General features: G+C 42.4%; 1 protein-coding gene across 5 annotated transcripts in view; it reads right to left on the bottom strand.

Moving 5' to 3' along the window:
- The window catches only part of nin (ninein (GSK3B interacting protein)), a 149,149-nt gene that overhangs the window by 36,313 nt on the left and 93,057 nt on the right, over positions 1–19,779 (bottom strand). For all 5 annotated transcript variants that reach the window (XR_012098225.1, XM_073039827.1, XM_073039825.1 and 2 more), the window contains exons 12-17: positions 19,550–19,660; positions 15,575–15,664; positions 5,834–5,972; positions 5,388–5,509; positions 3,878–4,416; positions 1,037–2,719 (exon numbers count right to left, since the gene is read on the bottom strand). Coding sequence is in view for 4 of the 5 variants with exons in the window: in XM_073039827.1 (XP_072895928.1) it covers positions 1,037–2,719; positions 3,878–4,416; positions 5,388–5,509; positions 5,834–5,972; positions 15,575–15,664; positions 19,550–19,660 (2,684 nt within the window). In the remaining variant the exon portion in view is untranslated. The remainder of the gene's footprint in view (positions 1–1,036; positions 2,720–3,877; positions 4,417–5,387; positions 5,510–5,833; positions 5,973–15,574; positions 15,665–19,549; positions 19,661–19,779) is intronic.

The following is a 19,779-nucleotide window of genomic DNA, read 5'->3' on the forward strand; positions in this document are numbered from 1 at the left end:
CAAGATTTTTAAAAAGAAAATTCTTTTTCACTCATGCTTTGAATGGACATTCAAATTTGTACTTTGTACATTCAAATGGACATTTGTACTTTGTGTCTACAACTGCTTGGGTATTAATAAAAGTTAAAAATTCCAGCCTATTCCAATCAATGTTTAATTTATTTTATAATAAAATATTGGGACAACATTATTCACTATGATATTTGCATATAAACCCTAGGGTTAAATGGTGTCGAGAGTTTATGGATTTTAGGAAACTAGGAATAAACTCTCTCCTAAAGCAAGCAATTTAAGATCAAGGCATCATTAATTTTCAAGTCTAGTTTTCTTATAACTGTTCCTTCATAATTTATGTTTTAACAATGATAGATATAGTGGTTTCTTTTGCCCGTACTGCAAGCATAATTCAGCCTTAATCTTCCTGTTTGAAAAAAATTGTACGTTTCTCCCCCCCCACTCCAATTATCCACTGAGTTTCCAAGATCCTACAAGGGCCTTTCAATTATAAAATGAGAAAGTCATAACAGCAAAAAATCTAAAACCAAAAAAAAAGAAACTTTGTGAAATTATTGATATCTAGATAGAGATACTAATACGGGGCAACAATTTCACTAAAGTAACCATTTGATATATTACAACATGCATGGTTACAATTTTTGAAATTGTCCCACCTCAAAGCAGAATTAGCATTCAAAGGGCATTCACAGCAGTCTATGAGAACAGCACTTTCATACAGCAACAAGTCATGCCTTTAAGGAGGTTAAGCATTCCACTCATTCATAATCAATGGATGAAAAATCTAGCATTACAATCCAGCAGAAATTATGTATAAATGTATCATAACAGAACTTAACCAACAATGCACCACCTTAAACCACTATCGTATCCAGCTTACCACATTTCACAGACGTCAGCTGTCCATGCGTTTTGGGGAAAAAAAGCATTGAAGATGTTTAATTTCACATTTTGATCAAGTGATGTTTATCACGAGGAATGGGAATTTACTAAAATTAAATAAAATCTCCAACATCATTACCTCTGCATTCGAGTATGCAGCTGATCAAGTTGCTCTTGCAGTGTGGAGACAACAACTTTTAATTCAGTATTCTCCTTTTCAATTTGAGAATTTCGATTGTGGAGTTCTGAAGTGGACACAACCTTCTCTTCCAGGTATTTGGTTCTTTCTTGCAGACTTGTGTTCAGAGCCTTTAATCTTACTACTTCTTTCTTGGATACTTCATGTACTCTTTCTAAATCTGCAAGAGCCTTTAATTTGTCCTGTAACAGTTCACCTTTTTCTTTAAGTTCTACACATTCCTTCTCCATTTCCATTTTTTCATTCTTAAGCAACTCAAAAGATTTCTGTAAGTTTGAGAGCTCCAAAGTTTTTTCTTCCAATGCCACTTCACTGTCTTGCAAAGACACAATTTGCGACCTTGCTTCTACTAACTCTTTCTCAGACTCTTCCTGCCCCTTTGTTAGAACTTCTACTCGCTCTTGTAATTGTTCAACTTTTTCTTGAAGTTCCAGCTTTCTGCTTATAATTTCAGTCTTTTCATTCTGAAAGAACTCGATAGTTTTCTGCAAGTCTGAGACATCCAATGCTTTATCCTCTAGTTCCTTTATTCTCTCTTTCAGAACAGAATTTTCTAATCTGATTTCTTTCTCAGAAAGCTTACACACAGCCTCTGAATGTGAAAGAGCTGTAACCTTACCTTGTAGTATCTCAACCTTTTCTTGAAGTTCAATGTTTACCTTCATTAATTCCACCTTTTCTCTCTTAAGTAAGTCATTAGCTTCCTGCAGGCTTAAGCATTCTGCTGCTTCGACTTTTGATTCCTCTATACTTTCCTTTTGTTCCAACAATTCAGTGCTTAACTCTGCATTTTCCGTCCTAATTTCCTCATGTAATACTTTTGACAGAGGCATCCTTTCTTCTTTCAGCTGAGATATCTCCCCTGACTGAGAAATTCTACCTTTCATCTTTTTATCCTCTCCCCCTGTTTCATTATTAACCTGCTGCTCCTCACCAAAGGGGTCTATGATTATTTCCAAATTTCTCTCTTGCAGATCAGAGACTTCAGAAAAACATTCTTTCATTGTTTCAGATTCCTCCTGTGAAATCCCAAGTTGATTAGAAGTCATCCCACTTTTTTCTACCAATTTGACTTTCTCCAATTTCAATATTTTTTCCTCATTCTCAGATTCTACCTTCTCAGAATGTGCCATGGACTGATCTGCCTTCCCTAGAGACATAACCAATTGTTCTTTCTTCTGTAATTGTAATTCCTTCCTTAAGTTGATAATCTCATTTGTCAAAATACTCTCTTTTTTAGAGGCATCATCTTTTAATTCTTCTAGTTCCTTCTGAAGCTGCTGTTGTTTAAAAGCTGATTTATTTAATTCTTCTTTGTAGGTTTTCTCTAATCTGTCTCTCTCCTCAGCTAAAGTCTGAGAAAACAGAGACTTCTCATCTATCAACATTGCCTTAAGTTTTTCTTTTTCTTCTTCATTTTCCTGTAAAAGCTCCTCTTTTTCAAATTCCCACTGGCCTTTCTCTTCATAAAGCTGCTTTTCAAGATCCTGCAGTTCTTGCTGATATTTTTCTCGAAGCTCACAAGTTTCTGCTTTGAGCTTAACTTTGAATGTTTGCTGCTCCTTTGCAAACTGGGCTTCCATCTCAGAAATCCTCTGGTTAAATTCATCTTCTATACTTTTCCTATGTGATAAACAATTAAAACATCAGCCTCAGATAGGAAAACAGAAAGTGAGAGCATCACAATTAGCCTGGGCCTCGATTATAGAAAAGTGAGGAAAATTTCACAGGGAGCCAATTTCTCAGTGCCATCCAATTGTATTAACTCAAACCATGCTTTATAGATAAAACATTACAAGTGATTCCAGTGCAACTACACATAAGCTATATAGTAAAAAGAACATACAGAAAGCTAGAGCTAACACCAAGCTATCCAAAAGCACCCAAGGCCTCTACAACCAAGGAGAATATGGCCAGCAAGAGCATGATAGCAACTGCTTGCAGGTTTCCTCTCCACGTCACATGCTACTCTGACTTGCAAGTATATCACTGATCCTTAACTATCATTTGGTATAAATCTCAGAAATCCCTACCCAATAGTATATGTGAAAGTAACTACATCAAAAACCCTGCAATGCAGAGATTCCTAACCTTTTTTATGACATGGACCCCTATCATTAATTGCATGGTTCAAGGTAATGTCTCACCAACACTTTCTCAAGAGCATCCAAATCCTCAATAAAGCATCATCACAGTTCAGTGCAATGAATGACAAAATTTAAAAACAAGTTTTAATTTAGAAGGTAGAAAATTATCAGAGTCAGAAAAAATATGCAAAACAAATCTGATAATATTAATGTGAAAAGTTCTTAATATGAAATGTTGATACATCTGAGTACTAATAAAATATTTTAATGTTTACACTCAGATCAAACTGAATGCAAAAGCTTATTTTGTTCATGCTAAAAGAACCAGAGATCTTTCCCGAGTACAAAAATATAGTGAAATAAAGAACTTTAAATATGGAATTATAGATCAACATTTTAAATTTCTAAAAAGTTTTGTTGGTTGTAATAAGATTGGATCAAATAAACCTCCATTAATCTGTTTCAAATAAACTCAAATCCAAACAAACCATTGACTATTATATTCTACAAATTATCAAGAAAATTGACTCACCAAAAAGCATAAAAGCTCAAGAATAAGTTCACAATTTAGATCAGAAAGCATTAATAAATCCAAGATTCGGCATGCTTTCCCCTTTCATGATTTTCTCCATGTCCTCCATAGTTTGATCATAGATAACAAATTTTCTGAACCAACCTTTCCCAAAATTCTCACCTTTGCTGCAGCAGCTCATTTTGCTTCTGATGCAGAAGATTCTGTTGTAACCCCTCTTTCTCTTGTTGAAGGTTTTCTGTAATCTCAGAAATTTGTCTGGAGTAGACCTGCTTGAGCTCCATTTTTTCCTTTACAAATGCTTCCTTCAGTTCTCTTCTTTGCGCCTCCATTTGTGCCTCAGTAGTACTCAGCTTACCTAACAATTCTTCCTTCTCTTTGTAGAAAGACTGGATTGCTTCCTCCATTTTGTTCCGGGTTGTTTCTTCATGTTCCTGCTTCAACTGCTTCTCTAACTGTGCTTTCTCTATATTAAATTTATCCAGCAGTTCATTCTTTTCTTGTCTATGTTTACATTCTATTGAATGTTGTAACTTTTGAAGGGTTTCAATTTCTCCTTGAAGATATGAAATATGACTTTTGAGTTCTTTAATTTCTACTTGCATTTTTGAAATCTCTCTGCTGTGCACCTGGTTAACACCCTCTTTCTCTACTTCATATTTTACTTTTGATTCTTCCATTTGTGCCTCATAATAATTTATCTGAAAAGGAGAAGTATCATAGACAATTACTGCACTGTCAATTTTGACACTGATATACTGCATGGACAGGCATGTCTATACAAAGACACAAATGCATGCACTTCCCCCAAATCTTCCCTACCCAAGCCGCCTCTAACTTTCTGAACTCTGTGAAATGTAAGAGCCAGGAAGGACAGCATTCTCATAAAGTTATCATTAATCCCAATAGAGTCATAGAGCACAGAAACAGGCCCTTCAACCTATCTAGTCCATGATACCCTCCCTGGTCCTCAACCCATCTACCTGCACCCAGACCATCACCCTTGATATCTGGCTATTAAAATTCAGGTAGTTGAATATAATATCTTGCAATAACAATCTAGAAACTGAACATATTTTATTCTGATCAGTGAGCTGTTGCACTGTTAGAAATAGTCTCATGTCTCACACTTTTCTGATCGATCTAATTTTGATCAACAAAAATGCTAAATGCCATAAGGTGGAATCTGCCTCAGAATACTATGAGGTACATAATTTTGTTGAAAATTCCATAGAAACATAGAAAGCCTACAGCACAATATAGGTCCTTTGGCCGACAAAGCTGTGCTGCACATGTCCTTAACTTAGAATTTACCTAGGGTTACACGTATCCCTCTATTTTTCTAAGCTCCATGTACTTATCCAGGAGTCTTTTAAAAGACCCTATCGTATCCACCTCCACCACCGTCGCCAGCAGTCCATTTCACACACTCACCACTCTCTGCATTAAAAAAAACTTACCCCTGACATCTTCTCTGTACCTACTTCCAAGCACCTTAAAACTGTGTTAGACACTTCAGCCCTGGGAAAAAGCCTCTGACTATCTACAAGATCAATGCCTTTCATCATCTTATACACCTGTATCAGGTCACCTCTCATCCTCTGTACACCCCTATCAGGTCATCTCTCATCCTCCATGTCAATCTATTCTCAATAACTAGCAGTTCACTTGCCTTTGCTTCTAATTCAGCCTTCAAATTATGAACTGCCTGTTGATGTTGTTCTTTAATTTGTTCAATGGCCATTTCTGCTTCCAAGCTCATGTTTAGTGGATTGCTTTCCTCGGGATCAAAAGCTGAAAAAGAAAGAGACAGGATTTGGCAAGGCAGCCTAACTTGATATAATTATTAGTTTCCTGTCCTTACACAAAAGGACTGGTTTAAAGTGAAGATTCCGAGATGAGTTCAGGACAATGATAAACAACACAAGAGTACTTGTGGTTTCACATTAACGTGATTGAATGACAACAAAGAACTTTAACTGAACCAGAACTAATATTACTTACATGAAAAATTACGTCACTACAGTACTTCCTTAGATCATTAAAATGTGGCTAAAATAAAGAAATTGGAAGAAGCCAAACTGACTTCAGAAAGTCTCCGCAAGCTTGGCACTGTACCTTGATCATAGTCTCCTATTTCATTCTTGCTCTCCATTTCCTCAGACAAAGAACTTCTTAGCAACTGTTTAAAACATTTCCCTTGTGTCTGATATGCTTGTAGTTCTGATTGGAGCTCATCAATCCGGTCCTGGAGCTCCTACATTAAACACAAAAAAGAAATGTGTATCTCTCATTTCATAGTGATGAACATACCTTGAGACTCTAACTATGAAGAAATCAATAACACCTGTTTTTTTAAATGAAAACTTCTTTTAAAATTAGTTTTTTATTTGCCTCTCAATAACGCCATCTATTCCCAAACTGCAAGTGATCATTTATAACCAGTTCTTTAGAAGCTAAGTGAGTGTACAAATCGGTTTCCTTCTCAAAGGGAACTGACACATATATGTTTTGATCTTCAGAGCTTGGCTCATTTGGGGAAGCACAGTGGTACAACTAGTAGCAGCACTAGAGACCTGGCTTTAACCCTGACTCGGAGTGCAGTCTGTGTGGAAGTTGCATGTTCTCAGTGTAACCGAGTGATTTTCCTCAGGGCACTCTGAATTCCTCCCACATCACACATACATGTGGGTTGGTAGATTAACTGGCCACTATATGTTATCTCTAGAGAGTTGTAGAATAGGATGGAGCTGATGAGGATGTGGGGACAATTAAAAATGGGACTAATATAGGATTAGTGTAAATGTGTGGCTAGGGTCAGTGCAGATTTGGTGGTGTGGCTGGGGTCAGTGCAGATTTGGTGGTGTGCTGTGTTCAGTTCTGGTCACCTCACTACAGGAAAGATGTGGATACTGTAGAGAGAGTGCAGAGGAGATTTACAAGGACGTTGCCTGGATTGGAGGGTGTACCTTATGAGAATAGGTTGAGTGAACTCAGCCTTTTCTCCTTGGAGTGATGGGGGATGAGAAGTGACCTGATAGAGGTGTATAAGATGATAAGAGGCATTGATCGTGTGGATAGCCAGAGGCTTTTTCCCAGGACTGAAATGGCTAACACAAGGTGGCATAGTTTTAAGGTGTTTGGAAGTAGGTACAAGGGGGATGTCAGAGGCAAGTTTTTCACAGAGAGAGTGGTGGGTGTGTGGAATACACTGCCAGCGACAGTGGTAGTGGCGGATACAATAGGGTATTTTAAGAGACTCTTAGGTAGGTACACGGAGCTTAGAAAAACAGAGGGCTATGCAGTAGGGAAATTCTAGGCAGTTTCTAGAGTAGGTTACAAAGTTGGCACAACATTGTGGGCCGAAGGGCCTGTAATGTGCTGTAGATTTATGTAATGCCCTGGTTAAGATTTCTACTGCTGTGTCGTGAGATAGTTTAAATTAGCAATTTTCTGTAAAAGCAGCGTGCCATGAGAGAAGGTTCTAGAGAGCTGTGGGGGAAGACTTTTCTGAGGGACAGTAGTCTGATTTTGGGTCTTTTGGCGGGAGCTGCGGAGTGTGGCACAAGCGAAGATGGACCACCAGAATGTCGTTGGAGGGAGAGTCCTCATTGCAAGAAGTGCTTTGTGCAGATGAATGGCTCCAAGGAGGCAGGGCCTATACTCCTGAGAGAGTCAGTTCATTCACCATGTCTTTGGGGGGAGGTTGGAATGTGGTGGATGCTTTCACACAGTCTGTGGGTCCAGTGCATGAGGAAAGAGATACACCCCCAACTACTCCAGTATAAGCTCCAAAGTGGTTTAACTGTAATGGGCCCTTTTATTTTTCTTTTCTTTTACTGTAATCATTTGTTAAAGTTGAAAATTTTGTAAGTACACTTTCTTTATAAGCTGGTGCACGATCTGTCATTTCTGGGCTACCGATATCCGTGTATGGGCAGTATTTACACAGCAGCCACTCAAGTCAAGGTTGTTTGGTTAAACCCCAAATCATGCTGACCCTAGATGCGTAACGTTTATGAAAGCTGGCCTTCTCACTGGCTGTCAGCAGAGTTAGCCAACGAGCCAAGTCTGTGTACGAGCCCGGGTGAGACGGTTACAGTGGGCTGAAAAATCTGTTTTCATGCCATATCTCTAAAACTCTGTGCCTCAAGATACAAGAAAGTTTAATGTCATTTCCAGGACACAAGTGCAAGGGAAAACAAATTAATGATTACTCTGGATCCACTACAGCACAAAACACATACTAAGATAAAGAACTAAAAGATAAAAAAATAAAGAACACAATAAATATGAATACATAAGATGGCTTATACACACAAATTGATTGTATGCCCTTCCTAAGCACAGAAGAGCCTGTACATAAGATGACTCTGACAGGAAATGATAAAGTAGTGGAGGGGTGGGTTAGTGGGTGGAGGTGGCGATCAGCCTCATTGCTTTGGGAAAGTAACTGTTTTTGAGTTTGGTGGTCCTGGCGTGGATGCTACATAGCCTCCTCATGATGGGAGTGGGACAGACAGTCCATGAGCAGGGCGGGTGGGGTCCTTCATGATGTCCCTGGCCCTTTTCTGGCACCTTTCCATATATATCATATGAGGAACATTTGATGGGTCTGGACCTCCACTCACTGGAACTCAGAAGAACGAGGGATGACCTCGCTGAAATCTGTTGAATGGTGAAAAATCTTGATAGAATGGATGTGGAGAGAATGTTTCCTAGGGTGGGAGAGTCTTAAGGGGCATCCTTTCAGAACAGAGATGAAGAGGGATCTCTTTGGCCAGAGTCTGTGGAATTTGTTGCCACAGGTGTCTGTGGAAGCCAAATCATTGAGTATATTTAAGGCAGAGATTGATAGATTCTTGATTAGTCAGGGCATGAAAGGATACGGGGAGAAGGCAGGAGATTGGGGCTGAAAGGGAAAATGGATAAGCCATGATGAAATGGCAGAGAGTCTTGATGGGCTCAATGGCTTAATTCTACTCTTATATCTTATAGTCTTACAGGTCATTGATGGTGCGTAGGCTGGTGCCAGTGATGTGCTGGGAAGTTACAACTACTTGTCGCACAGCCTTCCTGTCTGCTGCCGTGCAGTTCTCACACCACACAGGAATACAGCATGTTAGGATGCTCCCTAGACTGCATCTGTGGAAGGACTGTTTACTTTGCTGATATCATTAATAGGATGGGATCAAAGTCTCTTTCCAACACATTATTTGGCAACACACATAACGCTGGAGGAACTCAGCGGGCCAGGCAGAATCCAGAGAAAAGAAGTACAGTCGACATTTCAGCCCGAAACCCTTTGGCAAGGGTTGTGAACTTTTGCAAACAATTTGACAACTGTTATTCTGGAGCTTTAATCTGCAGCTGTAACAAGTGTTATGAAAGTACCACAGCTCTGAGGGGCCGAAGGGTGCGGGACCAGCCCCCTCCTTCAAGAGAATCGCAAGATCGCTATTAATTTGGGTCTTGGACCCAGGAAATGAGAGACAATGCCACGGAGTTGACCATTGTTCTTAGAGGCACCTGTGTGAATTGCAACTCTATAGTATGTGCCAGATATCAGGGACATGGACACCCTCGGGCAATGGGGTGTGGGGATGGCCTCACCCTACCTTGATTGACATTTACAAAACTGCCAGCCATGATAAAAAGGAGACTGCTGGAGGCGGTACTCCAGCGACGCACTAGACGGAGACCATCGCTCATTCCTCTCGTAATAACGGGAAGATGCTCGGAAGCCACGTGTGATTTGGATCCCCTAGCTAGGGAATCGAGTGGCTAATAACCCCGAAAAGGATTTCGGACTGACAACAAAGAACTCCCGTTCTCGATCTCATGCTTTGTCCAGAAGGCTGGCAAGTTTATTTTCTCTCTCCAACCCGTGAACACCCAGCGGTCCCTCAAGCGGCAAAAAGCCTCCATGAACTGGCGAGACTTTTATATTTCAATTGGACAAATCGTTCAACCCCTAGACAACGATAGAGCTAATTTCTTATTGAGTAGTACTACCCCTGCGCTTTAGATTGAGTATTGACGACGTATGTTATCTGAATGTTTGTATTAACCTTACGTTTGTGCCCCTTTATAAATAAAAACATTTGAAAATGGTACCATCAGACTTCAGCGGACCTCTCTATCTTTGCTGGTAAGTGATCCAGTTACGGGATACGTAACAGCATGGGGCCTCGTCTCGAGATTTCAAACCAAAATTGGGAGGGCAGTGAATTGGGTTTGTAAGTCAAAAAAAAAAAAATAAATTTGGATCTGGTACGCAGGTAGTCAGACGGGAAACCAGCAAAGATGGACGTGGATGAATTTATGAAAAACCTGACTGTAGAGGCGCTAGAGGCGGCCACCAAATCAGACTTGTTAAATTTGGCGAAGGGATTGGACCTCACAGAAGTGAGGTCGTCCATGAAAAAGCGGGAGGTGCGAGGGGCCATAACTCGGTATTACATTGGGAAGAATGTGTTCGAAGCTGAGGTATTGGAAAATATCCCTGAAAAAGTATCAGCGAGTGGAATGGATCAGCTAGAGTTGGAGAGATTAAGGTTGGAACATGAATTTAAAATGAAGCAGCTGGAAGCGGCTGAGAGAGAGAAAGAAAGGGCTGAGAAAGAAAGGGAGCAGGCGTTCCACAAAAGGGAGTTAGAGGTGAAACGGGACCAGGAGCTCCAACTAAAGGCGTTAGAGGTGGAAAAAGAGCGGGACCAAGCTGAAAAGCAAAGACAGCATGAAATTCAGCTAAAAGAGCTAGAAGTAGCCGAGAACGAGAGGGAACGAGCCGAGAACGAGAGAGAGAGAGCTGAAAAGCAAAGAGAGTATGAGGAGAGACGAGAACAGAGGGAACATGACTTGGAGATGGAGAAGTTAAAGAAAGAGCGAAGAGATCTCGGGTTAGATCGAGAGGAAAGGTTTAATGTTAGTCGGGAGTTGAGGGTAGTACCTCCATTTGAAGAGTCGGATGTTGATAGTTATTTCTTGCTTTTTGAAAAGGTGCCAGTAAATCAAAAGTGGCCCAAAAAGCAGTGGGTGGCGTTGTTACAAAGTGTGTTAAAGGGGAAGGCACAACGAGCATATGCAGCCTTGGCCGTCGAGGAAGGGGAAGCGGAGAATTATGCCAAAGTAAAAGAGGCCATTCTCTGGAGTTACGAGCTAGTACCTGAAGCGTATAGACAAAGGTTCAGAAATTTACGGAAAGAGTGGAATCAAACGTATACCGAGCTAGCCTATGAAAAGGGTGTGCTCTTGGACCGTTGGTGCTCTGCGGAACAGGTGGACGGGGATTATGGGCGTATCAGGGAGTTATTTCTGATTGAGGAATTAAAAGGGTGTGTTCCGGAGGAGATCCGGATGTATTTGAATGAGAAGGCGAATAAGTCCATCTCAGAAATTGCTAGGTTCGCAGATGAATATGCCCTAACCCACAGGATAAAGTTTTCCTCGCCAAAAAGTTACCCGAGAGACCGTCGGAACGGTAGGGAAAGCCCGCCGGCGAAGGGAGAAACTCCGCCGGGAGCTAGTAGGAAAAGTGAAGATAGCAGGCAGGAAACCTGGAGATTTCCTGGTTTTACCTGTTTTAATTGTGGGAAGGTGGGACATATTGCATCAAAATGCCCCGCTCCGAGGAAGGAGCCAGAAAAAGGGAAAGCAGCTATCCCTATAGGCTGTATTGCGTTGATCAGAAAATCGACGAGAGGGCCCCAGTTAGATGGAATACAGGAGGGGCGGGAGACGTTTAGTTCCGAAGGAACCGTGTCTTTGAGGGAGGGAGACCCACCAATTCCCGTAAGGATTTGGAGAGACACCGGGGCGGAGCTATCATTAATTAGCGGTAACGTGTTGAAATTCGGGCCTCAGATGGGAGAGGTAGCCCTGAGAGGCATAGGAAAACGGACCTCAGTGGTGGTGAAGGCCCTTATTAAATTCTTTACCACAGTGGGGCTGCCTAAGGAGATACAATCGGACCAGGGAAGTACATTCATGTCTAGCGCATTTCAGCAGATGATGACCCAGTTAGGGGTAAAACAGATTCTGGCCTCTGCGTATCACCCGGAGTCCCAAGGAGCGTTGGAAAGGTTCCACGCTACCCTAAAGACCATGCTTAAAGCTTATTGTCAGGAGAACGTTCGAGACTGGGATGAGGCTTTACCCCTTTTGTTATTTGCCGTAAGGGATACTGTCCAGTGCTCCCTGGGGTTTAGTCCGTTTGAGCTCGTTTTCGGTCACAGGCCCGGGGGACCTCTAACCCTACTGAAAGAAAAGTGGTCTAGCCCGACCGTCCAAGTCAGTGTGATCGACTATGTGCTGAAATTCCGGGAAAGGCTGCATAAAGTATGTGCCTTGGCAAGAGAAAACCTTAAAGACTCTCAGGAAAAAATGAGTCAGTGGTATAACCCGAAAGCGAGAGCCCGAGAGTTTCACGTAGGCGACCAGGTCTTGGTCCTATTCCCGGTAGTTACCCACCCCCTGCAGGCGAGGTTTCAAGGACCATATACAGTGCGTAAGAAAATAGACTCGCTGAATTACGTGATCGAAACCCCCAACCGGCGAAAGCCGACCCAGTTAGTTCACGTGAACATGATAAAAAGGTACCATGAACCCACCCCCGCGGTGGTTGGTGCGGCCATGAAAGCCGATGAGGTAGAGGGGGATGGTAAAGAGGGACCAGAACGGTTTGAAAAGATAGGTATAGTCCCCACCAGATTGGAGAACTCTGTAGTATTGGCAAGCCTTGCGGAGAAAGTTAGCCACTTAAAGCCTGAACAGCGGGAGCAGGTAATACAGCTCATTAACCGGCATGCAGACTTATGTCCAGATGTTCCCCGAAGGTGTAGTGGGACGAAGCATGATGTGATAGTTACTGCAACCCAACCTATAAAACAGGCCCCATACCGGATGAATTCTGAAAAGAGCCAGCTAGTAGAAAAGGAGATTGAACATATGCTAGCTGCTGGGATAATCCGCAAATCCTCTTCCGCGTGGGCTTCTCCTTGCGTGGTTGTCCCAAAGCCGGACGGGACCATAAGATTCTGTACCGATTACCGGAAGGTCAACGCGGTCACCCAGACAGATGCTTACCCTATTCCCTGGGTGGATGATTGCATTGATCAAGTGGGGAAGGCGAGGTACATCACAAAAATTGACTTGTTAAAGGGGTACTGGTGCGTTCCGTTAACGGACAGGGCTTGAGAGATTTCAGCCTTTGTCACTCCGTCCGGGTTGTACGAGTACAACGTTATGCCGTTCGGGATGAAAAATGCCCCAGGGACATTTCAGCAGATGATAAACGCTGTGATAAAGGGGTTAACCCACACCAAGGCTTATCTTGACGATGTGGTGGTTTGGAATGACACCTGGGGGGGAGCACCTGGAGGCTGTAGAAAATCTGTTTACCCGCATGTCGGCAGCCCACCTTACAGTAAACCTCGCAAAGAGTGAATTTGGTCATGCCACGATCACCTATCTGGGGTATGTGGTGGGAGAAGGGCAGTTGGCCCCTGTGCAGGTGAAGGTCCGGGCTATTTCCGAGGTCCCTGTACCCTACAATAAAAGGGCCCTGAGGAGATTTTTGGGCATGGTGGGATACTATCGGAAATTCTGTAAAAATTTCGCGGACATTGCGCTCCCCCTTACAAAACTCCTCCGGAAGGAGGAAAAATTTGAGTGGGGTCATTCTTGTCGGGATGCCTTTGAAAGATTAAAAGCCATATTGTGCCATCACCCTGTGTTAAAAGCACCCGATTTGTTAGCCCCTTTCTCCTTGGCGACGGACGCCAGTGATGAGGCTGCAGGAGCAGTCCTCTTACAGCAAGCCGGGGATGGAGTGGAGCACCCGGTAGCATATTTCTCTCGGAAGTTCAATGTACACCAGAGGAATTACTCTACCGTGGAAAAGGAATTGTTGGCACTTGTGTTGGCGATACAACATTTTGAAGTGTACATTTGTCCAGCGCAAAAACCCCTAGTGGTCTATACCGATCACAACCCGTTGGTATTCCTGGCCAATATGAAAAATAAAAACAGGAGGTTATTAAGCTGGAGTCTGATGCTGCAAGAATTCGATATTAAGATACAGCACATTAAGGGGAGTGATAATGTGCTAGCGGATTGTTTATCTGGATGCTGAATTAAATGTATAACTGAGTAGCTCTGTAGTGAAACGAAAAGCTTGTGTATTGTGTTAGCTTCTAAAAATCCAGTAGGACTCTGTATCACTTCGTTTCCACCACTGGTGAAAACGCTCTGAAGAAAAGGGGTGTTATGAAAGTACCACAGCTCTGAGGGGCCGAAGGGTGCGGGACCAGCCCCCTCCTTCAAGAGAATCGCAAGATCGCTATTAATTCGGGTCTTGGACCCAGGAAATGAGAGACAATGCCACGGATTTGACCATTGTTCTTAGAGGCACCTATGTGAATTGCAACTCTATAGTACGTGCCAGCTATCAGGGACATGGACACCCTCGGGCAATATGGTGTGGGGATGGCCTCACCCTACCTTGATTGACATTTACAAAACTGCCAGCCATGATAAAAAGGAGACTGCTGGAGGCGGTACTCCAGCGACGCACTAGACGGAGACCATCGCTCATTCCTCTCGTAATAACGGGAAGCTGCTCGGATGCCACGTGTGATTTGGATCCCCTAGCTAGGGAATCGAGTGGCTAATAACCCCGAAAAGGATTTCGGACTGACAACGAGGAACTCCCGTTCTCGATCTCACGCTTTGAGTCCAGAAGGCTGGCAAGTTTATTTTCTCTCTCCAACCCGTGAACACCCAGCGGTCCCTCAAGCGGCAAAAAGCCTCCATGAACTGGCGAGACTTTTATATTTCAATTGGACAAATCGTTTAACCCCTAGACAACGACAGAGCTTATTTCTTATTGAGTAGTACTACCCTTGCGCTTTAGATTGAGTATTGACGATGTATGTTATCTGAATGTTTGTATTAACCTTACGTTTGTGCCCCTTTATAAATAAAAACGTTTGAAAATGGTACCATCAGACTTCAGCGGACCTCTCTATCTTTGCTGGTAAGTGATCCAGTTACGGGATACGTAACACAAGATTCCATGAAATTATTTGAATTAAGACGGGAAGTCTTCTCAGCATTTTAAAATTTTACTGCCCCATCCATTAACGATAAACATATTAATGATCAACTGTCCCTTTGATGTTTTATGATCTTGCTGTGAGCAAAGTGGTTGCTATGTTAAATAGAATTACAAGACTCATTGCAATTCAGTTTAATCACTCCAGTGTGCATTCGTCTGGCAAGGGCCTATGTTCTTAATATTTTCCCATGAGCCTTTCTTGTTCTCTATCAGATGCTTCTATAACCTCTCCTTTGACCAAAAATTGCATCACTGGCCCTGATTGCTTCAATCTTTGTAGAGCTTGTTTATTAAATGCTTCAGTAAAATTAACTGGGACATTCTGAGACATTGAAAAGGCTATGGAAATGGAACTTCATGTTGTTAAAAGCAATTCAAATCTTCCCCAGCAACGCATCTCTGCCTGAGAACATTGATCACTCAGTATAGCAGAAGCACTGCCTTCTGTACAGCTTCTGAAACTTAGTTCTATTAAAGTCATTTCCAAAAAGAAAAAAAATAATACTACGCCAAGACTTTAGCATCATTAACCATGACCATCACCAAAGCTGTTACCGAAAGACCTTTCTGAGAAACACAAGAAAATCAAGCTTAAATACTACAGAAACAATAGGACAAATCCACAGAAACACAGAATGGTATACAACACTTTGTCAGCTCATGTATCTAGTTACATCTTTTCTGATTTAGTTTACAAACAAACACTGTTCTTCATCAAGTCCAATTCCTATATTACTTACTCTAAATTGCTGTTCGTATTCTTTTCGTATTCGTGCAAATCTTTCCTCATGCAAGAAGAATTCAGCAGTTGTTGGATCAAGGTCTCCAAACTGTTGACAGGAGATGAGAATATATCATTTCTAATATAACTTAAAAATTGAATCCATCTTTTTACACATGTGCACAGCTTTCATTAACACTTCCATTTTTGTTGAATATGCTCCAGACTTTTATTGCAAGGCTCATATAGTATCTCAAGTAAACATACTTTACTCGAGATATTAATATCTCAAGTAAACCACATCTTGGAGCAATGATGTGGTGGCCATTACAGAGACTTGGGATGGCTCAGGGACAGGAATGGTTACTTCAAGTGCCGGGTTTTAGCTGTTTGAGAAAGGACAGGAGGGAGGCAAAAGATAGTGTCACGGCTGCAGAAAAGGTGGACGCCATGGAGGGATTGTCTACAGAGTCTCTGTGGGTGGAGGTTAGGAACAGGAAGGGGTCAATAACTTTACTGGGTGTTTTTTATAGGCCGCCCAATAGTAACAGGGATATCAAGTAGCAGATAGGGAAACAGATCCTGGAAAGGTGTAATAATAACAGAGTTGTCGTGATGGGAGATTTAAATTTCCCAAATATCGACTGGCATCTCCCTCAAGCAAGGGGTTTAGATGGGGTGGAGTTTGTTAGGTGTGTTCAGGATGGTTTCTTGACACAGTATGTAGATAAGCCTACAAGAGGAGAGGCTGCACTTGATTTGGTATTGGGAAATGAACCTGGTCAGGTGTCAGGTCTCTCAGTGGGAGAGCATTTTGGAGATAGTGATCATAATTCTATCTCCTTTACAGTAGCAATGGAGAGAGAGTGGAACAGACAAGTCAGAAAAGCGTTTAACTGAAGTAAGGGGAATTATGAGGCTATCAGGCAGGAAATTGGAAGCTTAAATTGGGAACAGATGTTCTCAGGGAAAAGTACGGAAGAAATGTGGCAAATTTTCAGGGGATATTTGTGTGGAGTTCTGCATAGGTACGTTCCAATGAGACAGGGAAGTTATGGTAGGGTACAGGAGCCGTGGTGTACAAAGACTGTAATAAATCTAGTCAGGAAGAAAAGTGACAAAAGGTTCAGAGAGCTAAATAATGTTAGAGATCTAGAAGATTAAAAGGCTAACAGGAAGGAGCATAAGGAGGAAATTAGGAGAGCCAGAAGGGGCCATGAGAAGGACTTGGCGGGCAGGATTTAGGAAAACACCAAAGCATTCTGCTCATATGTGAAGAGCAAGAGGATAAGATGTGAAAGAATAGGACCTATCAAGTGTGACAGCTGGAAAGTGTGTACGGAACCGGAGGAAATAGCAGAGGTACTTAATGAATACTGTACCTGAGTATTCACAATGGAAAAGGATCTTGGTGATTGTAGTGATGATTTGCAGCAGACTGAAAAGCTTGAGCATGTAGATACTAAGAAAGAGGATGTGCTGGAGCTTTTGGAAAGCATCAAGTTGGCTAAGTCACCGGAACCGGATGAGGTGTACCCCAGGCTACTGTGGGAAGCGAGCGAGGAGATTGCTGAGCCTCTGGCAATGATCTTTGAATCATCAATTGGGATGGGAGAGATTCCGGAGGGTTGGAGGGTTGGGGATTTTGTTCCTTTATTCAAGAAAGGGAGTAGAGATAGCCCAGGAAATTATAGACCAGTGAGTCTTACTTCAGTGATTGATAAGTTGATGGAAAATTTATGAATATTTGGAGAGGCATAATATAATTAGGAATAGTCAGCATGGCTTTGTTAAGGGCAGGTTGTGCCTTACGAGCCTGATCGAATTTTTTGAGGATGTGACTAAACACATTGATGAAGGAAGAGCAGTAGATGTAGTGTATATGCATGTCAGGAAGACATTGGATAAGGTACCACATACACGGCTTGTTGAGAAAGTAAGGAGGCATGGGATCCAAGGGGACATTGCTTTGTAGATCCAGAACTGGCTTGCCCACAGAAGGCAAAGAGTGATTGTAGAAAGGTCATATTCTGCATGGAGGTCGGTGACCAGTGGTGTGCCTCAGGGATCTGTCCTGGGACCCTTACTCTTTGTGATTTTTATAAATGACCTGGATGAGGAAGTGGAGGGATGGGTTAGTAAGTTTGCTGATGACACAAAGGTTGGAGGTGTTGTGGATAGTGTGGAGGGCTGTCAGAGGTTACAGCAGGACATTAATAGGATGCAAAACTGGGCTGAGAAGTGGCAGATGGAGTTCAACCCAGTTTAGTGTGAGGTGGTTCATTTTGGTAGGTCAAGTATGATGACAGAATGTAGTATTAATGGTAAGACTCTTGGCAGTGTGGAGGATCAGCGGGATCTTGAGGTCCGAATCCATAGGACGCTCAAAGCAGCTGCGCAGATTGACTCTGTGGTTAAGAAGGCATACGGTGTATTGGCCTTCATTACTCGTGGAATTGAATTTAGGAGCCGAGAGGTAATGTTGCAACTACATAGGACCCTGGTCAGACCCCACTTGGAGTACTGTGCTCAGTTCTGGTCGCCTCACTACAGGGAGGATGTGGAAGCCATAGAAAGGGTGCAGAGGAGATTTACAAGGATGTTGCTTGGATTGGGGAGCATGCCTTATGAAAACAGGTTGAGTGATCTTGGCCTTTTCTCCTTGGAGCGACGGAGGATGAGAGGTGACCTGATAGAGGTGTATAAGATGTTGAGAGGCATTGATCGTGTGGATAGTCAGAGGCTTTTTCCCAGGGCTGAAATGGTTGCCACAAGAGGACACAGGTTTAAGGTGCTGGGGAGTAGGTACAGAGGAGATGTCAGGGGTAAGTTTTTTTACTCAGAGAGTGGTGAGTGGGTGGAATGGGCTGCCGGCGACGTTGGTGGAGGCGGATATGATAGGGTCTTTTAAGAGACTTTTGAATAGGTACATGGAGCTTGGTAAAATAGAGGGCTGTGGGTAAGCCTAGTAATTTCTAAGGTAAGGACATGTTCGGCACAACGTTGTGGGCCGAAAGGCCTGTATTGTGCTGTAGATTTTCTATGTTTCTTTTTTTTAAACTTTTATTCACAAAAGGAGCATTTCTTTTTTCTACAAAAAATGCTGGAAATTGAATATTGCAGATTGATAGGTCTTACTGAACAGATACTACACGAATCAACTGAAGCACAGAGCAAAATGTGTAGCTAGGTCTAGACTGTGTTGAGGAAAGGGGTGTGGTGGATAGGTTTTGTGGGAAGCCAAGAGAGGCCTGCATAGGAGCAGATGACAGAAAAGACTGAGATTCAGTAAGAAGAGGGGGTTGACCACTGGACATAGGAGCAGAATTAGGCCACTCAGCCCATCGAGCCTGCTCCACCATTCCATCATGGCTGATTTATTATCCTTCTCAACCCCATTCTGCTGCCTTCTCCCAGTATTCTTTGACGTCCTGACTAACCATAACTGGACTAGAACGTCTAAAGGAGTGTGGGATTCACTGATTACAAGAAGCCTCAATGTTCAGGAATACGCAGCGGGAGGGGTTGGTTGCCATGAACCAGAAATGAAGTTTATGGCTAGGAATTTTAAGTGGGTGGTCAAGGAAAAGCCAGGATGAGGGAAGGATTGGCATCAGTCAGGGAGAAAAGGAGTAGCTGGAACGGGGATACATTTATGGAGATAAGTTTATGGGAATTAGTGGAGGAAGTTGATGTGCAATCATCACTTGGGGTGGGTAAATGGGTTATATCCAGCAGCTCAATAGAGTTGGGCTGAGAGGACAGTAGAGATTTTGCCTTCCTGGACATGGTGTAACTGGACAGGAATAAGAAGACAAGCAAGTTGATAGATGGGTCAGGACAGTGTTGGGGAGAGATGAGTAGGTGTTAGAATGGGTAGGTTGGTGGCATAAAAACTTATAGGCTGGTAGGGAAAACTTTAAGTAAATAATGTAAGACACATTCAATTCTGCATTTCTCCAAAAATGGGCTCAGACAAATCCTGTCCAATTACCTTATCTTTCAAAATGGTGTCCAGATTCTTTTGCAGCTTCTTTGCTAGTTTCTCAGATTCAAACAGCTTCTCTGAATTTTCTAAAAGCTCCTTCTCCAGCCGACTGTTTTCCTTTAAGACATGAAAAGCCACATCAGGTAAAGCAGAGGTCACTGATGTTCAGAAAGAATATCTTAACAAACAATGAAAAGCGCGAAGTGGAAGGTCGTGTTAGCTTTGTGCGGATATTC

The sequence above is a fragment of the Hemitrygon akajei genome, chromosome 3, assembly GCF_048418815.1.
Source record: "Hemitrygon akajei chromosome 3, sHemAka1.3, whole genome shotgun sequence".
Classification (NCBI taxonomy): Eukaryota; Metazoa; Chordata; class Chondrichthyes; order Myliobatiformes; family Dasyatidae; genus Hemitrygon; species Hemitrygon akajei.